General features: G+C 46.7%; 2 protein-coding genes and 1 pseudogene across 2 annotated transcripts; all 3 read right to left on the bottom strand.

Moving 5' to 3' along the window:
* Nucleotides 1–4,286: 4,286 nt before the first annotated feature.
* LOC136507872 (F-box/FBD/LRR-repeat protein At2g04230-like) lies at nucleotides 4,287–7,154 on the bottom strand (annotated as a pseudogene).
* A 3,496-nt stretch (nucleotides 7,155–10,650) lies between these two features.
* Nucleotides 10,651–15,800, bottom strand: LOC136508458 (dihydrofolate synthetase-like). The gene is made up of 10 exons (XM_066503138.1): nucleotides 15,142–15,800; nucleotides 14,959–15,056; nucleotides 14,223–14,373; nucleotides 13,955–14,017; nucleotides 13,112–13,273; nucleotides 12,234–12,425; nucleotides 12,034–12,133; nucleotides 11,670–11,804; nucleotides 11,450–11,581; nucleotides 10,651–11,337 (listed from the first exon to the last, which is right to left on the bottom strand). The coding sequence occupies exons 1-10, from the start codon at nucleotides 15,418–15,420 to the stop codon at nucleotides 10,955–10,957; spliced, it is 1,695 nt and encodes a 564-aa protein (XP_066359235.1). The 5' UTR covers nucleotides 15,421–15,800; the 3' UTR covers nucleotides 10,651–10,954.
* Nucleotides 15,801–18,379: 2,579 nt separating this feature from the next.
* On the bottom strand, nucleotides 18,380–21,672 carry LOC136508210 (AP-3 complex subunit delta-like). The gene has a single exon (XM_066502850.1). It carries the CDS (start codon nucleotides 21,574–21,576, stop codon nucleotides 18,736–18,738), a length of 2,841 nt encoding a protein of 946 aa, XP_066358947.1. The 5' UTR covers nucleotides 21,577–21,672; the 3' UTR covers nucleotides 18,380–18,735.
* Nucleotides 21,673–22,708: the final 1,036 nt, after the last annotated feature.

The raw sequence follows: 22,708 nt of genomic DNA, 5'->3' as shown, positions 1-22,708 counted from the left end.
AGCGAGTTGGGTACCAAAAATAAAACGAGTAGGGTACGTGAAAGTTCGTAGTTTGTTTTTTTTTAACTGAGTAACAATTAATGAACTAATGCTTTACTTAGGTTAATCCACAAAATAAGCTTGAGCAAGGCATGGAGTATGGTGGATATGGAAATGACCAAAAGATGCAAGCGCTCAAAAGATTGCAGCGTCATCAAATTCTCAGCAAGGCATGGAGCAGCATAAGACAGCTGCTGCTATCCTCGCGGACAAGATTGCAGCGTCATCAAACTCTCAGCCTGGAGGTGTAATGATGGGCATGCCTTACAACATGAGCACCGCCGCCGCCGCCTCCACAGCCTCAAATGGCTGTCATGCCGCAGACTCTGCCTCCAGCGCCACCGATACTTCAGTAGCAGATGCCAATGAACCTAGCGCCTCAGACTGCAGTTCCCTCCTTTCAGGCGGGCCCATGCAGCCACCTCCTGGGATGCAATACTTCCACCCCCAATCTCAGTGACCGTTTTGGTAGCCCAGCCTGTTAAACTTTTGACAGGTTAGCGTTGACGGTGGTGATAGGCAGGATCTGACTGCTGTAGAGTATATACTGTTTGTGTTGTTCATTTCGCCATATGTTGTTGTACTGTACATGCAATGCGAGGAGAGTAAAAGGAAGATTAAAGATTCACGTGGCCTCCTTCGATCTCGTACAGCTTGATGGGGAGAAAATGAAGGGACCCCATTCTGTTTTCTTTTGGATCACACACAGTGGGAAGGAGCTGCTCGGCTTCAGGGGCCAGGTTTTCCACCCAGAACATGCCCCTGAAAAGAAGAGGAGAAACCCCCTTTCTGTTTTGTTTCGTCAGAAAAAACCACATATAGGCTTCAGAACGTGACGTGGATTGGATCGAACTTTATTCTTTTCTCTAACCATGAACACAAATACGTACCCTTGTGGTTCGGATTTGTGACGAATGATTGTCAACGTGATTCGCGTCTTGGGTTGAGTTTATAAACTAACCATAGCGTGAGTTAGGTTGTGCAACATGTCTCTTGGCTCGTGGTGCGTAGGTGCGGAGCTTGGAAGCGGTGGTCGACGGCGAGGTGAAGGTCAAGTAGGGACGTGCCGTGCCGATGAACCGAGAGTGGTGAAGGACGGACGTGAGGCTTGAACTGAGGGACTAGGAGTCCGGGTGACTAGTCGCGGTGGCTGACATCTGGGGACATCGACAAGCGCAGGTGTATATGGAGGAGTGACCGTGTTGACCGAGTCAAGACGGCGGACGTGCAAGTCGAGCGAGGCTCTGGAAGACTTGGCGCCCGAGCGGTCGAGTACGGAGGTAACACGCGTCGAGTTGCGGGGGACGCGTACGGAGTACGCTACTCGCGGACGGTTTGATGGTTTGGACCTCAAAACCATCGGACGGACGGTTTCCGGGTTTAGGCCTCAAAACTTAGGTGGAGGTTCCGAGGAGAAACGGGACGGCACGTGGCAGGATCACAGAGCTTGCGTCGAGACGAAGCAAGAAATCAGGTTCGATCATAATGCCCTCACGTTAGATAGTTTGTCCTAAAATACTTAGCGGTATTAGTAAAATTATTTAATAGGCATATAGATAAGATAGGGCTGCCTCCACTCAATCTCACCTTTCGACATTTTAATTTTTTTCCTCATTTAGTCGCCCTCGGATTTGTTCTTGAGGTCGACGAATTCTAAATTTGTGTAAACACTTGTGAAATTCGAGTTGGGAAGCGAGGCCCTAGCCTCACCGTGCCCTTCGGTATTCGGAATCATGGTGTCGTGTGTTTTTGTTTTTCGCGTTTTGGTTCTCTGTTCTTCGTTTTCCCGTTTTTCCCAAAATCGTGCAGCCCTGGAGTTTGGATTGATTTAAGGTGATGATCTTTTTGGGATAGGATGTTCCTAGTTGAATTGTATCTGTGCAAATTTTGGAAACGAATCATGGTGATTTGATCGTGTTTTGGTTCGTTTTTGGCCGCCCCTTTTCTGTTCGTTCTTCTCTGTTCGTTGCACTCGTCTCTGCTCGAGGTCCTCTGGTGCTAATCGGAGGTGCAGGCAGCGCACACAGGTTCGGGCACCGGTGGCCCTTCAGTGGAGGCTTGCTCGGCTCCTAGCGCACAGCAGCGCAGCACCTGCGAGTGCTCGTGGCCGCCGGTGGTCTTCCGCTCGTCCTCAGCACAGGGCAGTTTGCTCCACGTTTTCCCTCTCCTTTTCTGCTGGTTGGATTTGCAGTAGATTGAACTCCAGGGGCAGCCCGCAGCCGTCCGCAATCCCAATCTGCCTGGTCCGACTACTACTTGCTTGATCTTTCCTTCTGCCGCAGTTTTCCCTCCCTGGCCTCTCTCTGTTCGTTGTTTCGTATTTGAGGTTGGATTTCTGTCACTGTCAGGTTCGTGGAATTTCAGAACGGCAAGGAGCAGCGCTGCGATCAGACCCGCGGCGCTCGGTCACGGTCCGTTTTCTCTCGGCGCGCTCGGCTGGCACCGCACGGTGCGGTGTACAGCGCCCAAGACCCAGCGGTGTACAGCGCCAAGGCTGTCCGGTGCACGTCTGATTCCCTGCGTAAAATTAGCCGGTCGGATTTCTGGTCCAAACCCAAGGAATTTCCGGCCCATTTTCCAGCCTCGCTTTCTTAAGCCTGTTCGCTTCCTCGTAAACGATCGTAAATTTTCAGCCGGGAACAGTGTTTTTCTCTCACACCAAACCAGCCAGCAGTAAATAATCCACGATACGATACGGCCTCCCGAATGTCCGTAGTTTGGTCGTTTGAGCTCCCATACGCGTTCCGTCTTTTGCGTTGTCTTCCCACTGATTCATGGAATCTATCTAGCTACTCTCGTCACCGGTTGGGTATTTTAGATTCGGGAACATATGCTATGGTTTGTTCTTAGTGGTGAATTTGGGACAGCGGCTGAATATTTCGAAAGAAATTTTGAGGCTCTCATCCACCTCCACTCTGGTTGTCGTTTTCGGTCCTTCACTAAGAACGGAAGAAAATAGTGGATGACCAAGGAGAACGATATCATCCAAAGGTAGTTCAAAGTTGGAAGATTTTGACTTGCGTTTGTTTTGAAACGGTGGGAAGAGCAAATTACCCACCAGCCAGCCATCATCCATTTCCTAAACTTGCATCGCAGTTCGAACTTCCAAGGGCAGGTTCTGTATGAATTGAGGCAGAGATGCTTGTTGGGTTACCTTACCCCTACATTTAGGATGGTCTTATCTAATGCAAAAATCTCTCTAATATGCATGATCCCAGCCCCAAGAGCATCCTTTCATATGGAGGAAACAAACAAACTAAGTGTGATCTTGCTGGCAATAATAGCCCTGCGGGAACCTGCATTGACCTGATGTTGCGAATTTATCTGACAAATATTTATATGATATCCATCTACTTCAGTACTACTTGACCGGGTAATTATGTGGGATCTTTTCCATGAACAAGCATGGCAATTGACCGCGTATATCTTCCAGCAATTAATTTCTGATGGTTTAAACCAGAAAACGGTCTGTTGGATGGGAGTGGCCGATTCAGTTTTAGTACACCTGATCAATAAAAAAATGTAGTAGAAACCAAGACGTGCAGGAAAAATACAGGACCATTTTTTGTTGGAGGACAACACTAGAATCTTTAAGTGAAAGGTAAGTTGAAGCAACTTGGCTTGGCCTGTTGAGAACAAATCGTGCAGAACTGTTCCTCTAGATGAAAGTTCTTTTTCCATGGAAGTTCTCAGGCTTGTAATGTGCCTTTTATTTTTAGTTTTTTTTTATTAAAAAAAAAACTAAGAAAACAGCACCGACAAACTGAACTTGCCCTATCTTGACCAGTAAACCACATGCTAACCAGACCTGAAATTTAGTTCATGAATTACAAAGAGTTCTATTTTAAAAAGGTTAAACTGGATTTCATTTCATCAAAGGCATAGTGAAAAGATGGGGCTACACATTCGCATTTGGGAATTTTGAAGTGCTCTTTGCACATTACATTGTGAGTGCAGTCATGCTTGACATGAGTAGAGAGACAAGGCCGTGTTCCCTTGTCTAGCTTGCCTAGCAGGCAATACAAAGGAGTTGAGCCTTACTGAGTTACTGTGGGACACATTAAACTAGAGCTTGATCTGGATGCAAATCATTGATCTACTAATAGGCAACGGCACCTTCTGTGTAGTGATCACCACCAAATTTATCATGAAACTTGCATACAGAAATCTCTAGCAAAACATATCAACAAGATAAAAAATTGACGAAAGCATAAGGACGTCACCAGTTGCCATTTGCAAATATTCTTCTATTCATGGATAAAGAACCTCCTCAGAACTAGATGCCATAACATGGCATTCCACATCAGGATACTCCTTCATAATGCTGTAGATCTTCTCATAGCTGTTGTTACTTGGTGAGATGTTATCAGAAATAGTCATTGTCAATCTCTGAAGCACTGTTGCACATCGGAGTATGATTTTTAGGAAATCAACTTCATCATCTTTTCCTTCCAGGCCATGAATTTCAACAACTTCAAGATTCACCAAAGAGACATCTTCACTTCTCCAGTTGCTAGACTGTTCACAAGGACAATTTACTGGACATGGCACTCGTACCTGAAAGAAAAATGGACAATGCTTAGTCACTGCTATGTAAAATTTAGAGAGAATTCCTTATTTGACATCAGACAAATGACCCGTTCCTTTTTTTTGCCCTCAAAAAATTTCCGTTCCCTATTTGACACCGAGTTTAACTTTCGTTCCTTATACGACACTCCGTTGGGTTTAACATCCGTGAACCGTTAACTGCCACGTGAAAAAACGATTTTGCCCCACCACCTTCTCCCTCCTCTCTTCCCTTTCTGGCAGAGGAGGCAAGGGATGGCAGTGCCGCTCGCTGGTGGAGGATGCAGGGAGTGGCGGCGCTGCTCGCTGATGGAGGAGGCAGGGGAGGGCGGCGCGGCTTGTTGGTGGATGAGGCAGGGGAGGGCGGCGCTGCTCGCTGGCGGAGGAGCTCGGTCTGAGGTCGACGGAGGTCATGGCGGGGAGGAGCTCAGGCGGAGGTCGGCGCCGGCCATGGAGGGGAGGAGCTCAGGCGAAGGTCGGCACCGGCCATGGCGCGGTTCAGGATGGGCTCTCGCGGCGCGAGATGCGGGCGCGGCCGGAGCTCGCATGGCTGGTGCAGCCATGGCTCCCTCCCACGAGGAGCTCGCGCGGGGAGCTCTCGCGCGCCGGTGGCAGGCGCGGGGCTGGCCGAGGGCGGCGCGCCGGCTCCACCAGATCGTGGTGTGGCGCGGCGGCCCGAGCTCCCACGCTGCCATGGCGGGACGGAGCGCGAGGTCGGGAGCGACCTCGGGGAGGACAGCGCGCGGCCGTCGCGAGCTCGGTGCGGCGGGCCGGGGCGAGCACGTCGGGGGCCGTCGCGGCTATGGCCGGGGAGAACTCGTTGAGGGCCGTCGCGGCCATGGCCGGGGCGAGCTCGTCGAGGGCGGGGAGCGGCGCGGCCATGACCGTACGTGGGGAAGAAAGGGAGGAGAGGAGGGAGGAGGGTGGTGGGGCCCACGGGGCAAAATCGTCTTTTCACGTGGCAGTTAACGGTTCACGGATGTCAAACCCAACGGAGTGTCGTATAAGAAACGAAAGTTGAACTCGATGTCAAATAGGGAACGAAAATTTTTTGAGGGCCAAGAAAGGAACAGGTCATTTGTCTGGTGTCAAATAAGGAATTCTCTCTAAAATTTAGTAGCCAATCAGAATACATAACTACAGAATTGACAACCAAATGATTACCTTGTCACGTGCTAGGACCACCTTAGGTCTTTGTATAGTTGGTTGAATCCGAAGCAGACGCAACCACCTTGTTCGTTTGTTGGTTTCAGTCAGACTTATTCAACCAGCCAATAGTATTTTTCTCTCACAACAAATCAGCACCAGCCAGCCCAAACTAGCCCAGAAACCAACCAGCAAACACGCCGAACATCAATGGTCCAAAAGCATGTCACCCCTCTGTATCGAGATCCAGCTCCAAAATAGAAAAAAACAGTCATTGGAAGATGAGCTATCACTTGTGCAATGCTCCATTCTGCATCCAAAAGATCAGCCTGCATATCAACAAATAGAGTGTTCCGATGTTATCAAAAGAGGAAATTGTCATCACATGGAGAAAACCATTTGGCTGCATATAATAACACAATAATTTTGGTATAAAAGTTTCGAAGAAAAGCATAGCAAAGTAGCATACGCACATTAGCAGAACTCCTTAATTTCAGCGAGACGACATGGAAATCATCGAGCTCATGCTCCTTTATGCTGATGAGGCGCCATATCTGGCCGAACCCAACACAAACACATGGAAAATGGCAACCCCGTCTGAGTTTCTTCACCATTGGTGCCGAGAAAGACAAACTAAAGCCTTTAGCAATATCGACATCCAATGTCACCTCCTTAAGTACTGGGGCCACGATGTCAATGCAACTAATGTCCTAATTGTGTACCTCCAAGACAAACTCCTCAAGCGACGGCGAGTGAACAATCACCGTGTCAACAATTAGATTCCCGATGTTCAGGATGCGCAGGCATGGGCAGAGGGGGAGCAGGGAGCCAAGGTCGATGCAGCACTGAGTTCAGATAAAGGCTCTTGAGGGCAGTGAACTCGCCGTATTGTGGCAACGTAATTGGGAGGCGCTTCCCATCAAGTCAAGACTAAGGTAGGAGGTGCGTTGGAAGCAAGGAAGATCCACGGCGTAGTTTGTTAGGGGGCCCCATGACACCGTGATGATGAGTTTATCCGGCAACACCCGTGCGGCGCCGTGGAGAAGCAAGGATACCTGCCAATTCCAGTCTTCGTCGTCGGCCCAGTCTGCCCACAAATTGATGTCGAGGAGGTCCAGCGAGGGACGGGTGATCCTGGCGAGCGTTGACTCGACATGGAGGGGTTGGGCGCTGTAGAACCTGAGCTCAGGAAGGTCGGTCCAGAGGCCGCGCCAGGCACGGCAGACCGCTCCGGCGCGCGCAGCTCCAGCGGGAGACCTGAGACGGGCGAGAACCTCGAGGAGCAGGTCCTCTGGGAGGCCGCTGATCCTGTCCTCTGAGCTGTGTTGGGACCGGCGGCGATGGCCACCTCCTTGCGGCTCCGGCGGTGGGTACACTAAGCGACGCCCGGACCTGAGCTGCATTGTCCCGCCTAGCTGCCAAAAAAAATGAGCGTAGAAGGTGAGAAAATTATCTGATGCAAGCAGAATAAAACATACTAGTATACACTGCTATTCCTACAATAGATATTGAAACTTTTGACAACGTGAGCAGGACGATCATCCTCTCGTTTTCACCAAGTAACTAATTTCCCCACAGCCACAGGGATTAGGTTTCCCCTTCAATCCCCAGGAAGCAAAGGAAAAAAAAACGGGACGGAGGGGAATCGAGCGCAGAGTGAAATCTAAACCAAATCGAAAAGGATCAACAGCTACAACTATTTGCACATCTTGATAGAATCTTAGGAACATCTGGGAGTAATCTCGTGGATTTACTTAACTATTGTAAGTGTATAAGCCTTGAGAAAGCTAAGAAAACTTAGAGAAAATGAGTAGAGGGCCATACCTTTCGGACTTAGCAAAGGAGGTAGAGGAGGAAGTGATCGCCATGGCAGCGGGTACGCAGTGCGGACGGTAAAGTCCGGCGCAGTAGTGGCGATGCAGAGGTGATGATAAAGTTAGTGGTGGCTTTCCATCGCTGGCAGCACACTCTTTTGATCAGATTAGGGTTTCTCTGTAGGCAGGTTACGGCAGCTCAGGTCAACATCGTACCTCGTGCCCTGGTCCCAACTATCCTTTTATGGTGCTGTGCAACGGGGGCCCACCAATCATAGAGTGGTTGGACGCCCCCGATTAGAGCGTTGATCCAAGGGCGGGCCAATTAGTTGAGATCAAACTAACATTCTCCTCCTTAATCTCACCTTATTCCTTAAACTTAACTTATTTACTTTATCTTATTCACATTCCATCACAGATCAGTGCATAGAGCGTGCCTTATCGTCACGGTCTGTTACCATTAGATTAAATAGCTACAACGCACCTCTCTGTTTTGAAACAGATACTCAACTTTCTGTTGGTTGTGAACAGCGGCGGTGGACATGGCTGCAATCTTCTGAACTGCCTATACACCCTTATAGGGTAGTGCATCTCGACCACGTGAAAGAAAATTAGTGGCCCGTTAAAAACCCACTCGTTCGACTCTTCCTCAGTGCGAGGACTCACGTACCCCTCTAGCTCAAATCTGGACCAAGGACACCAATTCATCTGAAAGTTAGGTAACTACAGTTAGGTTTTTGGAATAATAAAAAAGCAACAACACCGACTAGCAGTATCAAAGTGGTCGTTACCTGGTGTTGTGTCAGGACGTCTAGCGTATTCGAGTACTGCATGTACCGCCACTTTGGGTTCCCTCTAACTACCTCCGCTTCTTGCCAGACATACGTAGCAGTCGGTCTTACGTCCACGTGATTCCATGCATGCATTGAATAGAATAGTCAGTCATAATTGCGGCATCAAGTTTGAGAAAAATAAAAAATTGATGCACTTATAGGTAAACTGTGAACAACGGGGTCTCCAAACTGGCCATCGCTCCCAACACCAAATCTGTAGTAGGTGGGAACAACCTCCTAGGCACCTCCTGTACTGCGTCGGCAGACAACGCAGAGCTAACGATAGATCCATGCTAGGACCGCATTGCCCCAGCTGTACGCTCATATATTCTCTCATGGCTGGCTCAGTATGTCGAGGAAGGCCCAGATGATGGTGTTACCCAACGCGTCGGGGAAACAGGAAGGCGCATAAGAAGTGCCATAGCCACACCCTAGCATACCTCTCGATCTCTTGCTTTGGAGCGTCTGGGTGCAGCGGTGCCCTGAAGTTTTCTGTTATTCAGACCGAACTAACACCGGATGTTTTCCTGAAATTTTTGAAGGACAATTACATGAGAGCTGAGGGAACAAAAATAAACATTAAATTAGACAAAGATAATACGTATCATAAAAGTTATGTACTACACCCTCTATTTAAATAGTAAAATAATTTACAGAATATGTAGATCAACGACAGACTTAGACCATAACATATATTAGTGATATAAGAGACCAACCAAAGACTTGCATGTGCTGGTGTCAAAATGGTAAATGTTTTGAACGTACAAATTCTTACTTTGCTCTCTTAGCATCCTCGTCCTCGGGTGGTCTTCTGCCACAGAACTGCTCCACCAAGTCCATCCAGTGATCGTTATCAAGGATCCCAGTCACTGGAAGACCCCCCCAACCGCAGACACGGAATCATCTTCACGTCCTGCATCATGATAGTCATCTCGCCGCAAGCAAGGTGGAAGGTGTGGGTCTCTGGGCTCCACCTGTGGGTTTTTAATTCAATACAAGAAGTTTTTTTAATTCAAACAATGAGATAAATCAATGCTTTGTACTTCACCAAATGTGTATCAAATCATACCTATCGACAGCAGCAGTGAGAAGTGAAGGGTCGAGGATCGGTAGCCTAGTGTTGAAGACCCGGACGATCTCAAGAAAGCCGACATGCTGTATGTACGGCCGGTATCGCTCGTCCCAGTGGTGCGGCTGGTGCGTGCGTAGTCTAATAGGTACCAGGTCCTCCTGAAGCTCCGACAGGTGCTTGGCTCGGTGGTCCTTGTCGTAGTGCACCTCAAGAATAGGGTACTACAGATGATGATCCCCCATCCTGGTTCAAATTTCAAATCGATGTGTTAGAACAAACATTAAGAGTAACTAATCTAATATTAATACCTATACTGCGGATGATGATCCCCCATCTATAAAAGCATTTCAAGAAACTTCATCAAAGTCATCAAAATCGTCGTACGTACTGTCCATAGTAATATTAATACTTATACTAACTATAACTATACTAACTAATCTAATATTAACACCTATACAAGACTAACTACAATAACTAATTATACTAAATACAATAACTAACTAGACTCACTAACTGTACTAACTAAACTAACTAACTATACTAACTTAGTATACTACCTATACTAACTAACCTAACTATACTTTACTAAATATACTAACTTTACTTATTGTACTAACTTATTACACTAACTATACTAACTAATCATTCAAACTAATTTTGCATCTTAACCCTAAGTAACAACAATTTCGATTCAATCAACAAATACACAAGAAGAGTACCATGACAACTGAGGGAAAGATTGGGGCTTAGCCAAATCCACCAATGGCAACAAGGCGGCGCTCGTCCTTGCGGCGGCGGCACTCGTCCTCACGGCAGCAGCGTGCGCTCATCCACGCGGCGACAGCGTGCTAGACCGAGCCGGCGGCGGGTGGACGCGGGCGGGTGGCGCGGGCACTGGCCTCGGCGGCGGCGGCGACCACCGCTGCGTCTCTCCCTTGATCCGTTTGTGTGATAGAGACAGTGAGGAGAGGGAGGTCGGGCCGCGGTCCTGTGTTGGGCTTCGCGACGCCAAGATGCGTGGCGCGGCAGCTCCTGCCACGTCAGCGGCCATGGCCTAGGGAAGTGCCACGTTATCGCCGCTGCTGCGCCGCCATGCATGGCACGGCATAGTTGTTTTCCCACGCCGTGACAATAGACGCGACAAAAAATGTTAGATTTAAAAAAAATAAACAGTGTTAGAATTAAAAATAGTTTAAAAAGTGTTAAAAAAAAAATCACCCACTTCACCACAGATGCCTTGCTTGCCTGCCGTCCAGGCGTCAGTGTCACGTGCAGATGACGAGACAAAGATACAACGCACACCACACGAATGATCCATCTCGGAATCTAAAAAAAAAGGCATTCGAGATTATTTTTCCCCAATCTCGAATTTCTTGATCAGGAGCCGTTACACCTTAAGCCACAGCACCCAACACTCCGAGTTCAGTGTAGCCACACTCATCCAGTGTAGTATATGGCATGAAAAGATGAAATGGTTGGTTCCTCTAGTGCCGTCCCAGCTGTTGCAGTACGGCCCCGACGAGATGCAGGGAGCCGGTCACGCAGATGAGGCCTGGAGGAGCCCCGCCTCTGCTCTCCAGGAGCTGGGAGGCAGCAATGATCAGGATCGAGGAGAACGGCGCCCCCTCGTCTTGGCACCCGATCACCATGGGCTTTCTTCCGGAACTCGACGATGGACTGCCCACCAGATCAGCAATGTGCTCTGGGGTTTTAGCGCCGGCACTGATGCCACCGATGTCCACGCACTCGATGCCATGATCACGCGCCGCGGCTATCCATACTTCTTTCAGGGACGAGGCTGGCATCGCGCGGGAGGTTCCTCCAGCGATGCTCGCCTCCGTCAGTAGCACGACGTCGGGCGTTTGACCTGCAGCAAGTTTCAGGAATAATGTGGCATCAATTTCAGCAATAGCTTTCTTTCATGGCCAGCGGCCTGCCTGGATTTCAAATGCTCAGCAAGGGATGAGCAGTCCTACTACCTGAGAGAAGCTGCTCAGCAAACGCGAGATGCTCCTTGTCACTAGCCATTCCGACAACAAGCGCTAGAGGCCCTTCTGGCCTGACAGTTTTTATCACGCCTGATAAGGCCTTTGCAGATTCCTCGGTATGGGCTGCAAAACATAGTTCAAGCATCACCGACTGGCGCTCCTAATCGCTGCAAGGGAGGGATGTCAAGAGCAGGTTATAGCAGAGGTTAACCTCCATCGATTAGTACAGTAGATGCACCATCGAACCCAAGTACTGAGGCTTCCTCTGCTGTCAGAAACTGGCTCCTCCCAGGAAGTTGGGTCTCCTCTAGGCCCGCTTGGATAGAAGCATCAGAGATATCCCATCCTTAACTTACCAAAGCCATACCATAGGAGGAAAAATAGATCAGTGAATGCGCGTGATAAAAAATAGGGCAAATGAACCAAGAGCCACACAGAAAGCAAATGTTCAGCCTCGTTCATAATCAAGACTCAAGGAACCAAAATTTAACATGCTATTAACACTGGAGAAATGTCGCTTTGATGAAACTGGATGGACGGACTGTCACTGCAAATTGGCTTAGGAGTATTGTTACCTTGACTACGGAGACAGAGAGCTGCGCAAGCAGCTGTGACAGCATTCTGACGCTGATGATGTCCCAGCAGTTGGAGGTTTATGTCATGCATTTCAATGCACTGAAAAGGATAGTTTGCGTTGATCAGTCAGAGGATTTGAAAAACAGATGGGCACCTATCAATTTCAGATGAAGTAGGTGAGGTTCCCAATATAACTCACCAAGGGCACATCATTTGAAATCTTTATGTTGATGTAACAGCGTTGATACGGCTTACCATTATCCCAATTTATGCATTTTGTAAAGCTCTTCATGCCAGGATCACAAGCAGATATCACGGGAGATTGTGTCAAGAATGCCCTGTCACGAATAATTTGCTCAATATCTGCTGCAAATGGTCCACCAATCACAACCTGACAAAATGTTTGATATCCAGGTTACATCTTGTCTAGGTCTGAAACTAACCTGGAATTAAAAAAAAACAATCGCAGTGTCCTCATTTGGAACATGTATGCTATGGTAAGAAATTTGTATATGAGTGGAGGAAAGATTAGTGGAATAAAAGGATTGAGGAAGCTAAATTAGAAGAAATTGGAAGAGGGAGGGTTTCTACTACTGCTGCTCCTTGCATACAGTGCAATGTGACAAGACCCAATACATGATGCAACATCTGAGGTAACACATTATGTAGCACACAACTCAATGTTAAAATGTTGCTTTAAGAAACAAGTCTGAGAATCAAGCAGTCTGTGTAAACATAAACAATAATAACTGAATAAGTAAAGGGCCTGCATGTCCAATAATAATTGTCATATACCGTGGCAGATCTTATGTAAGGATAATACAACTGGACAAGTCTTTTAGAAAGATTCAAGAAAAAGGGTAACACCTTTCTCATGTTACTGAACAAAAACGAGAACAAGATTCCTACAATGGAATGAACCAGGCGTCAGGAGCAGGGCTTGTCATATCAACCATTTAATACAAGTAAAAAAAGAAGTGCTAGACACATTCAAGTTGGTTGTAAGCTCAAGGTATAAACAGGAGCAACTAGATACTGGTAGACTTGCAGAAGGAAAATGATAAGAGAATTACATACTGGTCGTCCTTGTTTGATGATTCCAGACTTTGCTATTGCTATGCTTTGCAGGGAGCCACCCAATGCAACCAGATGTTCCCTCCCTACTGTTGTTATGACAGATGCTGCTAATTCAGTACTTCGAATAATATTTGTTGCATCCCTAGCTCCACCAAGACCTGCCTAGGAAATAAATAGATAAATGCAAGCACTACTGATATCATTTTTATGACTGAGAATCAGTATTGGACAGATGATATTGAGAATGTGACTCAACTTTGAAAAGCAAGGGCCTTTGCCTTCAAGACAAAATGGACCTATTTCATTGACTTTATGTTCATTTGATCTTATATTATACTAAGATCCATCGGAAAGCAATCATTGAAAGTGCTAGCAAAGCATAACTTTTTACTTATTAGCACTATTTCCTTCAGTCTTGTATCTCATGTGCTTTACTGCTTTTGCATGCTAGCCATTTGGCCTACAATCTCATAATACATCAGTTGCCTATTCTATATTCCTAGTGGCAGCACTCTTGTGACTTCTGTTCAGCATAATATAAGTTTATATGCCTATCTATAATTTGGAAAGCTAATTCAGTCTAGACAACATCCTATATACCCCCTCAACTTAGCCATTATCTGGCAGAATCAATTGGCCACCTCTTCAGTTAGCAACTTGTCATCATTTTGGAAGGGGTCCATGTCAAGGCCTGCCTAACCATGCAAAGAACTCATAGAAAAACTTTTTTTTTATTCAGTGATATCAATTGCATTACTTCCTATTTTAGTCTTGACATTTAACAGCAATGAGCACAAAACTTGAGAGGTCATATAAGGCAGTAACAGATGTCCTGTAACTTACTTCGATGATGGCAATGTCAACATTTTCTTGTGAGAATAGAAGAAATGAGAGAGCAGTAAAAACCTGCAAAGGCATCCAGATAACCTCTGGAAATCATGACTATGATCAAATGAGAAACAAAACATGAACAGATTCAAAGCTAATAGTATTTGGATGTAGGAAAAAAATCCCATCAGTTGCTTACAATAATTACTTGTATGTGTCCACGAAACAGTCAAATTCTAATCATCACAAAAAACAGGTAGGCTAATTTCCAATAATAAACTACCTCAAAATGTGTCAGGGATCCATTTTCCGACTCTATTGCTTCATCAATAGCTTCCTTAGCCTCATCAAAAAGATCACTCAACAGTCGTACTGGAACAGGGCCTCCATCATTTCCAACAGAAATCCGTTCACGTATCGTTAGAAGATGTGGGCTGCATAGATGACAGAATTATAGCGGCGTTAAAAAAACAGTGAGACACAATGGAACTGAACAATTAGAAACCATCTAGAATACAGGATTACACTTCAATAACTTGACATAGATCCCAACATTGAAAAGTGAAAGATAATGTTCCAAAATAATTTGATAGAAAACGAGATCCAGCTAAAGAAGCTATTGACAGGATAGGCTATGGCAGAGACCAGAGAATGATACTTTTTTGGATACATAAGCCTCGTGCAATCAAAACTACTTTTGTTGTAAAAAAAAAAAAAAAAATCAAAACTACTTAAAACAGACTACATTTTGCTCGTGCATACCACATAATTATTCACATCCCCATTTTAGGCTATTTCTCTTATCAATACATTTTACAATTCCAATTCGATATCCTCTGTTAAAATTTGATATCGGTTGACAGCCTAAAGGCTAAAACCATGTTTTCTATGCAATTGTTCCAGCAAACAATGATGAATCCATTCGTATTCATGCCCCCTATCATACTGCCACCACAAAATTTCTGTGTAACAACTGCACATGACTGACAAAGATGATGCTGATGATGAGATAAGATTACCTGGAATAACAGCCCACATTGTAGCCTTGCGCCCTCATGATATTGGACAGGAATGCAGCAGTAGAACCTTTCCCCTTGGTGCCGGCGATATGCACAGCCTACAGACACATCTATTAAGCTCATCTTTGCCTTCACTGAAAACTAGCTCCGAGAAAGAAAAAAATGCCATCCGGGAGACCTCACCGGGAAGTGGGTGTGGGGGTCACCGAGCCGGCGGAGGAGCCGGCGCATGCGCCCGAGGTCGAAGCCGTCGTCGGAGTCGGTGCCGGCGCCGCGCGGCACGCCCGAGCGCTCGTAGTTGCGCAGCCGCTCCATGTACTCGAAGAAGCCCCCGAGCAGACCCTCCGCCGCCTCGCCTCCGGCCATGACGGACAGGCCGCGGCGGGCGATGATGCCCCTCCTCCTCCGCAGCAGCAGACCGCGCGGGAGGAGGAGCGCCGCGGGGAAGCGGTGGCCGAGCATCCGTCGCGGCCGTGCTGCGGCCGCGAGCGCGGCGGCGGGAGGCGACGGAAGGCGCGCGGTCGCGGCCGTGACGCTCAGATGCGGCGAATCAAGCGCGCGCGCGCCCGCTCCTTGCCACGGGATACAGACGAGTGAGTGTGGGGCTAAGGCTTGAGCGGTGGATGGGTCCGCTGGTTCGGAAGGTGGGACGCGGCCGGAGTTGGGCAGCGGAGGACGGGCGCGAGGAGACGACAGACGACGGCGGCGAGGACATCAAAATAAAAAGTTCAGTAAAAAACAGCAAAAATGAGAAATTCAGCTAAAAAAGAGGACAAATCCAAAAAAGACACCAAAATCTATCAAAACCAGGTTTCGATCCTGGGAGCTGTGGGTTATCAGCCTGTTCCTGATTCGTATGGACCATTATGATCTTATTCTGCAAAAACATATTAATACTTTTAAGAAGTGACAAAGGCACGTTTACTTAACTATCATTCTGAAACCTCCTAGGCTCCTATCCTCGCCCATTCGACCTTATGTGTTTTTTTTTTCCGAAAGACGAGAGAATCTCTTAGTATTATGCAACATTCATGTCGATAGCGAGGTGTCTATGGTGACTTTATGAATCTCAAGATCTACTAGCTTAGTTCTTCGAAGGTGTTTATAGGGGGTAAGATTTACGTATGTGTGTTCGTAGGTGTGGGTGTGTGTGTTGTGAATATCTACGTTGTACCGTATAATTCTAAAAAAAATAATAAAGAAACAAAACGTTTATTTTAACCCTTTTTTTATTTACAAATATCTTTATGGCTCTTTTTGGCTTACCTCATATTTGGCTTGTTCGACTTTTTTTTCAATCAAAATAGTATTTTTTTTTCACAACAATTTAACTGGAACAGTATTTTTCAGCCAGTTCAGTCAGGTTTAAGACCAGCTAACGGAGCCTATGTTTCGTCTGTCCGTACATGCCAGGGCACCGGGGCGGCAGCATCTGGGCACTCGGCACGTTAAGGACAACTTTACGGTGCTCGTGCAAGCCACGGCACCAGGGGCGACGACCGCGACCGTCGGCCGCGGCTTTCGCTGGCCGCGAGCAGCAAATCGGCACTCGACCTTGTGATAGTGATAGTGATCAACATTAGCAGCAACATGCTTGGGTATAATTATGATATACAGTACATACATGCGAGTACAAGGAGACTGAGAAACCGCTGTAGGATCTGGTTAAGTACATCATTTGTAGCACAACGTCATGTTATGTATGTTGCATGGAGTTTGGGTTGCTTAGGGGCTGTTCATTTGAATTTATCTGGTGGCTTATCAGCTAGAATTTGTAGTATTTTTCTTTTACAATAAAACAGTTTCAGTCGGCTTTAATACCAGTCGAACAGGCCCCTGTGTTTGGTTTCATAGATATCCATGGGATACAAGATGTTTGGTTGAATGTATAAGCTAAATCTGGATATCAACAGCAAGGAATATTCTAGATAAATGCTAGATATTATGACCCTAAAAAATCTAACGGATAAGGATATCCACATGTTGATTAGCGCATGCTTTGTGTGACAATTAGAGTAGTATAGTGCTAATTAACATATTTTATTTTTAATTAGTGATTATAATGACAAGATTAGTGTCGGTGTATATTTATTAGTGTATAGTTAGTTGTTATTATTTTTTGAATAATAGATATAATTAGTATTCTCATCACATGCAATCTCATCCATCCAACCAAACAGAAAAATAGCTCGCCTCATCCATCCAACTAAACAGACAACATAAATATCCATATCCCAAAATTCATAGATGACCTTATCCCATCCACCCTTGTTCTCGATCCAAACACACCCTTAGCCAGCTTTGGCCACAAGCTAAAGATGCGGAAATGCTTGATGCTAAAATGCATCTGGATTACAGTAAGCCCATTCCTTGAGAGAATCGCCTATGAAGAGAACTCTCCATATGCATTACCTTGAAGGAACTGCCTGTTTACTTTTTTTTTTCTTCACATCAAAGGTCTCGTTCGCGTGCCCTTAAACCTGGCTTAGATTTACTTTTTTTTTTTTCATCCGAAATAGTATTTTTCTCTCACAAAAATGCTTGCTAAAATGCATCTGGATTACAGTAAGCCCATTCCTTGAGAGAATCCTCTATGAAGAGAACTCTCCATATGCATTACCTTGAAGGAACTGCCTGTTTACTTTTTTTTCTTCACATCAAAAAAAAGGAACAACAGAATTGAAGCAACATTCGACATCATTCAGAATTCACTTAATGTTTCCGAACAGTAAGAATAGCCTACGAACCAAAGAAATTTCCCTGTTGTGAACTTTTGGACTCTGTAGCAATGCCGAATTGCCGATAAACAATAATATGGTAACTGGAGGAAACCTGAATGAACGCTATACTAAATTTCCATAGAACCTTAACCGTTGTATAGTGTGTTCAAACTAAGAAACCTTCTTTTGTATAATCATGGTACTAACTCAGAACAATGCAAGTATGGAAAAGTGTGGCTTCTAATTTCCGTTTCCATGTCCTGCAACACAACATGGTTTAAGAATCTTGTCAAAAACATCTTGTGCAGATTTAAGCCACTAATTAAAGTACTTCAGTATCTCCTCATTTCTGTCCAGATTCGGATTCGAATACGGATAGTGTCAACTATGTCGTATAGGATATGATTGGATATCGACATCATAAATATGCAATTTGAGTATTCGGATACGGATACGGATACGGTATCGGATGTTGGATATCCGGACTCGAATACGGACAGATCTCAACCCCTCTAAACAGATTCGGTTTCGAATACGGTCGGAAAATATCCGTACCATTTTCATCCCTACCTGTTAGCATTGGGGCATAGCCTTGTCCCTATATTATATAATCTAGGTTGATATATTATATAATTGGATAATCTACCCCAACACGGCTTGTTGAGATTATATAATCTACCATCATAATCCACCTGTATATAATCTGCCCTATTTGGCTACCACCCAGATTATATAATCTAGGTGGTTGCCAAACAGAGCCTTAAGTAGTTTGCATGACTTCCACAATTTTGAGAGGTAGATGGGAGGGTTATAGAAGTTCACATAAAGAGATTAAATAAAAACTGTCTGGCTCTCTACAGTATGCCCTATAAACTAACATATTTCAATAGATCTATCAAAGAGCTCCCTTTATCAAAGAGCAAATTGCATCAAGTGCTATGGCCAAGATAGACATGAAACAGCATGACCAGTAACAGATCAAAGACTAAACAGCACCACAGGTCAAAAGAGAATGAAATGCACTCAACTGAAGTATACCAAATGAGTCTCTCAGATGCTATAGAAGGAAATCTTGAATGACTGAAGCTTGAGGTATAGTATCAGGCTGAGTACTAGACTTTTCTCTATGCTTATGTTTTCCTTGACGATGTCCACTTCTACCAGAGCTTCTGTGCTTTCTTGGTTCTTTGCCATCACTTTCACGAGGATTTGTACCTTTCTCTTTATCATGGTTTTGTTGCTTGCTTGTTGTTCTACTAGAACGTGAAGCAGGATAGCTTCCTAAATTCTCTATCTGCTGAGAGCTAGATTCATTACTGCTTGTTTTGTTTAGCATTCCTTCCAAGTTTATATCTGAAGCCCTTTGTGAAGACAATGCCTTAGCATCACTACCCAAGAGCACATCACGTAGAGCACCAGCCAAGGGGTCTTCTTTTGGAACATTTGCACTAGGCATCATAGAACTGAGGAAATCCTCAGTATCCAACTTAACTACTTTTGGTCTGGATTTCGTGGCCGTCGACTTTTTCCCAGCAAATACAAGTTCAGCAGTCTTCGACTTGTCATCATTAATAACAGAATTATTGCTAGAAGATGGTAGAGAATCGTTAGCTTGAGGGTAATCACTTGGCTCGTCCTCAGTTTTCCCTGTTTGGAGATAAAAGAGCCCATGCCTCTTGCGATGCTCAGAAAGAGAAGACGAACCAATTGACACTGCAGGCTCATCTCTGGTATCTACAGAATGACGACTGCAAGGATAAAAAAAGATTGAAGTTGAGGGAGTCGTATCATCTTCACTCACCATGCCAGCAAGTTCAACAAGATTTTCATTCAGAATAAGACCATCTGGAGGGGCCACTTTCATCTGTGCATTCACAGAAACAGGACCTAGTTCTTGACAGAATACTGTCCTCATAGTCTTAACAAGCTCCTTTAACCTGCTTGGCTCGTCACCATCAGCAACCTTCCTTTTGTTCAGCTCTTGAATTTCTCTTACTAAATGGACAAAACCAATCAGGTTGTGTGCTCTCTCCTGGACTTCTACTTCATTGCAGTTAATCAGTGGACCAACTGTCGTTTGAATCAGGTCAATCATGTAAAGTATAGATTCATGTGAAAAAGGGTCCTTTCGCACTGTGCTCGCCCCAATATCTTGTTCTTCACCAGACCCAAGTGCAACATTGCTGTCCAAACTAACAGTTTGATCAGCAGCTAACCTGTCGAACATGACATCCATTGCCATGCCTGAATCACCCAATCTCCCAACATACACACTGAAACACCACGTAATCACTTTAAATACTGCATGGATGTAGACAGCTCTCACTGAAATTGGTAGGAGGTTGGTCCTTGGTTGCAAGAGTGCTTCAACAAGCTCAACAGGATCCTTCGTTAAGTCCACATACTCACCAGAAATCCATGCAGCCGCTGAAAGAACAGGGAAGAGGAAGTGATTTCCAAGCAAAGCAGGATCAATCAGGAGAGTTCGAGCTGAACGGACAAGCTCTGGCCGCGCATCCTGCACTCTCAGTCCTACATCAACAAGCTGCCGACCAATCTCATCCCCCTGGGCACAATGCAGGGTTCTTGCCATATCCACAAGGAGCGAAACATACCAATCAAAATCCACCACCATCTCATACACATTATGCCCACATGCTGCTAGAACAGCCCCAAGAATGTCGTTTGCGAACTCTGGGTCTGACTTAGCAACATGACTGATCAGCATACCAGCAATGTCCACGACGTTGTTTTCATTAACCATCCCCATAATGAGATGCAACGCCTCCTGGCGAATGTTCGTGTCGGCATCACCCAGTGACTTCGCAATAGCATCCCGACAATCATTCACCGTGGATGCATATGCTGGGCCAAGCATACCAAGAGCCAGAAGCCCAAGGTACCGAAGGTTGGGATCATCAGCAGCAGCGTTGAACTCCTTGGCTTTCCCAATGGCAAGGCGGACCGCGGCATCATGTGCTGGCAGTGCAGTGAGCACCGTACGGATGCACTCAAAGGTCAGTGACATGGCCGAAGATCGGGTGAGGAGCTGGCAAACCGGGTCGACGATTCTCGCTGCCAGGCGGGGCTCGAGAGGAGCCAGTCTTGCAAACACCTTGAGCACCTTGATGAGCGCCCAGTTGGATCGGGAGGTGGTGAGCAGGTTGTAGAGGTCGGGCGCGAGCGGCAGGAAAGGCGTCGCGTCGGCAGGGGGCGCCGATAGGTCACAGAAGGCCGCCGCAGCCGCCGTGGACGCGCGAGGATCCGGAGAGGCGAGACACGCCGCCAGCGGCTTGAAGAGGACCGGCACGGCCGCGGACGGCGAGGCGGCTATGACGCGCGCGGCGGCGGCGATGGCGCGGGGGCTGCCGCGGGCGAGGTGCGGCACGAGGTCGTGCGCGAGGTGGACGGGGAGGTCGGGCGCGGCGGCCGCGGCAGGCGAGGCGAGGAGCTGGAGCGCGAGCGCGGAGACGTGCTGCTGGTGGGCGGCGCCAGCGGAGGGGGAGAGGTCCTTGTGGAGCTGGTGCGTGGCGAGCGGGAGCAGCGAGAGCGAGGCCGGGTGGAGCGAGAGGGACGCGGCGAGGTAGGCCAGGCGCTTGTGGGGCAGGTGCGGCGAGGCGAGGAGCTCGATGGCGGCGAAGGCGAGCGGGTGGGAGCCGACGGGGGCGAAGTGGAGCGAGGAGAGGTAGGCGAGCTTCTGCAGCGCGACGGACTTGGTGGCGGCGTCGGGGGCGCGGATCTCGCGGTGGATCTCGGAGAGCGCGCGGGCGACGGCCGCGGCCTCGCCGGCGGCCGACGGGTCGGCGCGGAGGGACTTGACGAGGTCGTTTAGGGAGCGCTGGAAGAGGGTGTCCACCAGCGACGGCGCCACGGCGGGCGCCGGCGGGGTGGAGGCCATCAGCAGCGGTGGCTGAAGAGGAAAAGGGGATGGGTCCGTGTGGTTTGAGCCCTTTTGGGGGTAGAAACTGGGAAGCGTTGGCGCGGCCGAGATGGAGGAAAGAGGGCTCCCTCGAGGCGTGGCTTGGTGAGGCCTCATTGGCATTTTGGCAAGGAAAAAAAAACAGCGAGCACCGTTCCATGACAGCATAGGCCCACTGGTCGTGAATTCACGACAAGTAGTACATACATATGCATTTTAAGGAGTATCTAGTGTGTGTGTGTCTACATAAATTTAGGAGTAATACATAGAAAGAACATTTTCTTTTTAAGGGAATAGAAAGAACATTTTTGGATTTATACGTTATGGTGAGCCCTCGTTGGCAAGAAAAAGAAAAATTCAGTGAGAACGATTCAATTGCTGATGTGAGCACGTATCCTCACCTTTTTAAGGCCTAATTTAGAAGCACATGTATTCATCTCAAGCCACATGGTTCCACTCTAATCCATTCCAACACATGTGAATTAAAATAGATACGCATGTATCCAAACAAGACCTAACATGTGTCAATACACATGTACGGTATCATCGATAGAATTGCTATATAGTTTAGAAATAGTAGTTGCAAATAAAAACTATAGGTCTCATAAATATGGGGAGGTTTAGGTGTGATTGATCAGATAAGATTTAGGGTCCGACAATAAATTAATGCTCTATGTGTAGAAAATCAAAGGTGCCATCCAAGACACATATTTATATACTCAATTCGAGTAGATAGGAAATAAGATGTTTGGGTGGTGTAGTTGGTTATCACGGCTAAATAACCCTCCTCGTATTGTAGAGGACCCTAGTGTCTCGCGACTCAGCGTCGCCGCCCCCGCCTCCTTTGTATGACGACATCGAGACATTTATTTCCAGACGGCAACATCAAGACGGAGACGGTGTCGCCATTATGGAATAATTTTCTCCGATCTCTTCTCTATTTTATTGTGGTTAGATCTTGCCACGATGAAGGACTAGGGAGAATAAGTTTTAGATCAGTCATACTTATTCTTCGGTGGCAGAAAGAAGAAGAAGGAAAACACCAGAAAGAAGAAGTTTCTCAACTCCGCCTACATGAATGTTGGTCGTCATTTATTGGGCATCTGTTCTC

Source organism: Miscanthus floridulus, chromosome 15 (assembly GCF_019320115.1).
Source record: "Miscanthus floridulus cultivar M001 chromosome 15, ASM1932011v1, whole genome shotgun sequence".
Classification (NCBI taxonomy): Eukaryota; Viridiplantae; Streptophyta; class Magnoliopsida; order Poales; family Poaceae; genus Miscanthus; species Miscanthus floridulus.
This window is presented reverse-complemented; position numbering and strand designations above follow the sequence as displayed.

What these genes read in the sequence shown, in the direction of transcription:
- LOC136508458 (XM_066503138.1), bottom strand. Translation starts at nt 15,420, where the DNA reads ATGCTCGGCCACCGCTTCCCCGCGGCGCTCCTCCTCCCGCGCGGTCTG. An exon ending in GATCCCTGACACATTTTGAG is followed by an intron (nt 14,018 to 14,222) that starts GTAGTTTATTAT and finishes ATGCCTTTGCAG; the next exon opens with GTTTTTACTGCTCTCTCATT. An exon ending in TCTCTGTCTCCGTAGTCAAG is followed by an intron (nt 11,805 to 12,033) that starts GTAACAATACTC and finishes TGGTAAGTTAAG; the next exon opens with GATGGGATATCTCTGATGCT.
- LOC136508210 (XM_066502850.1), bottom strand. Translation starts at nt 21,576, where the DNA reads ATGGCCTCCACCCCGCCGGCGCCCGCCGTGGCGCCGTCGCTGGTGGAC.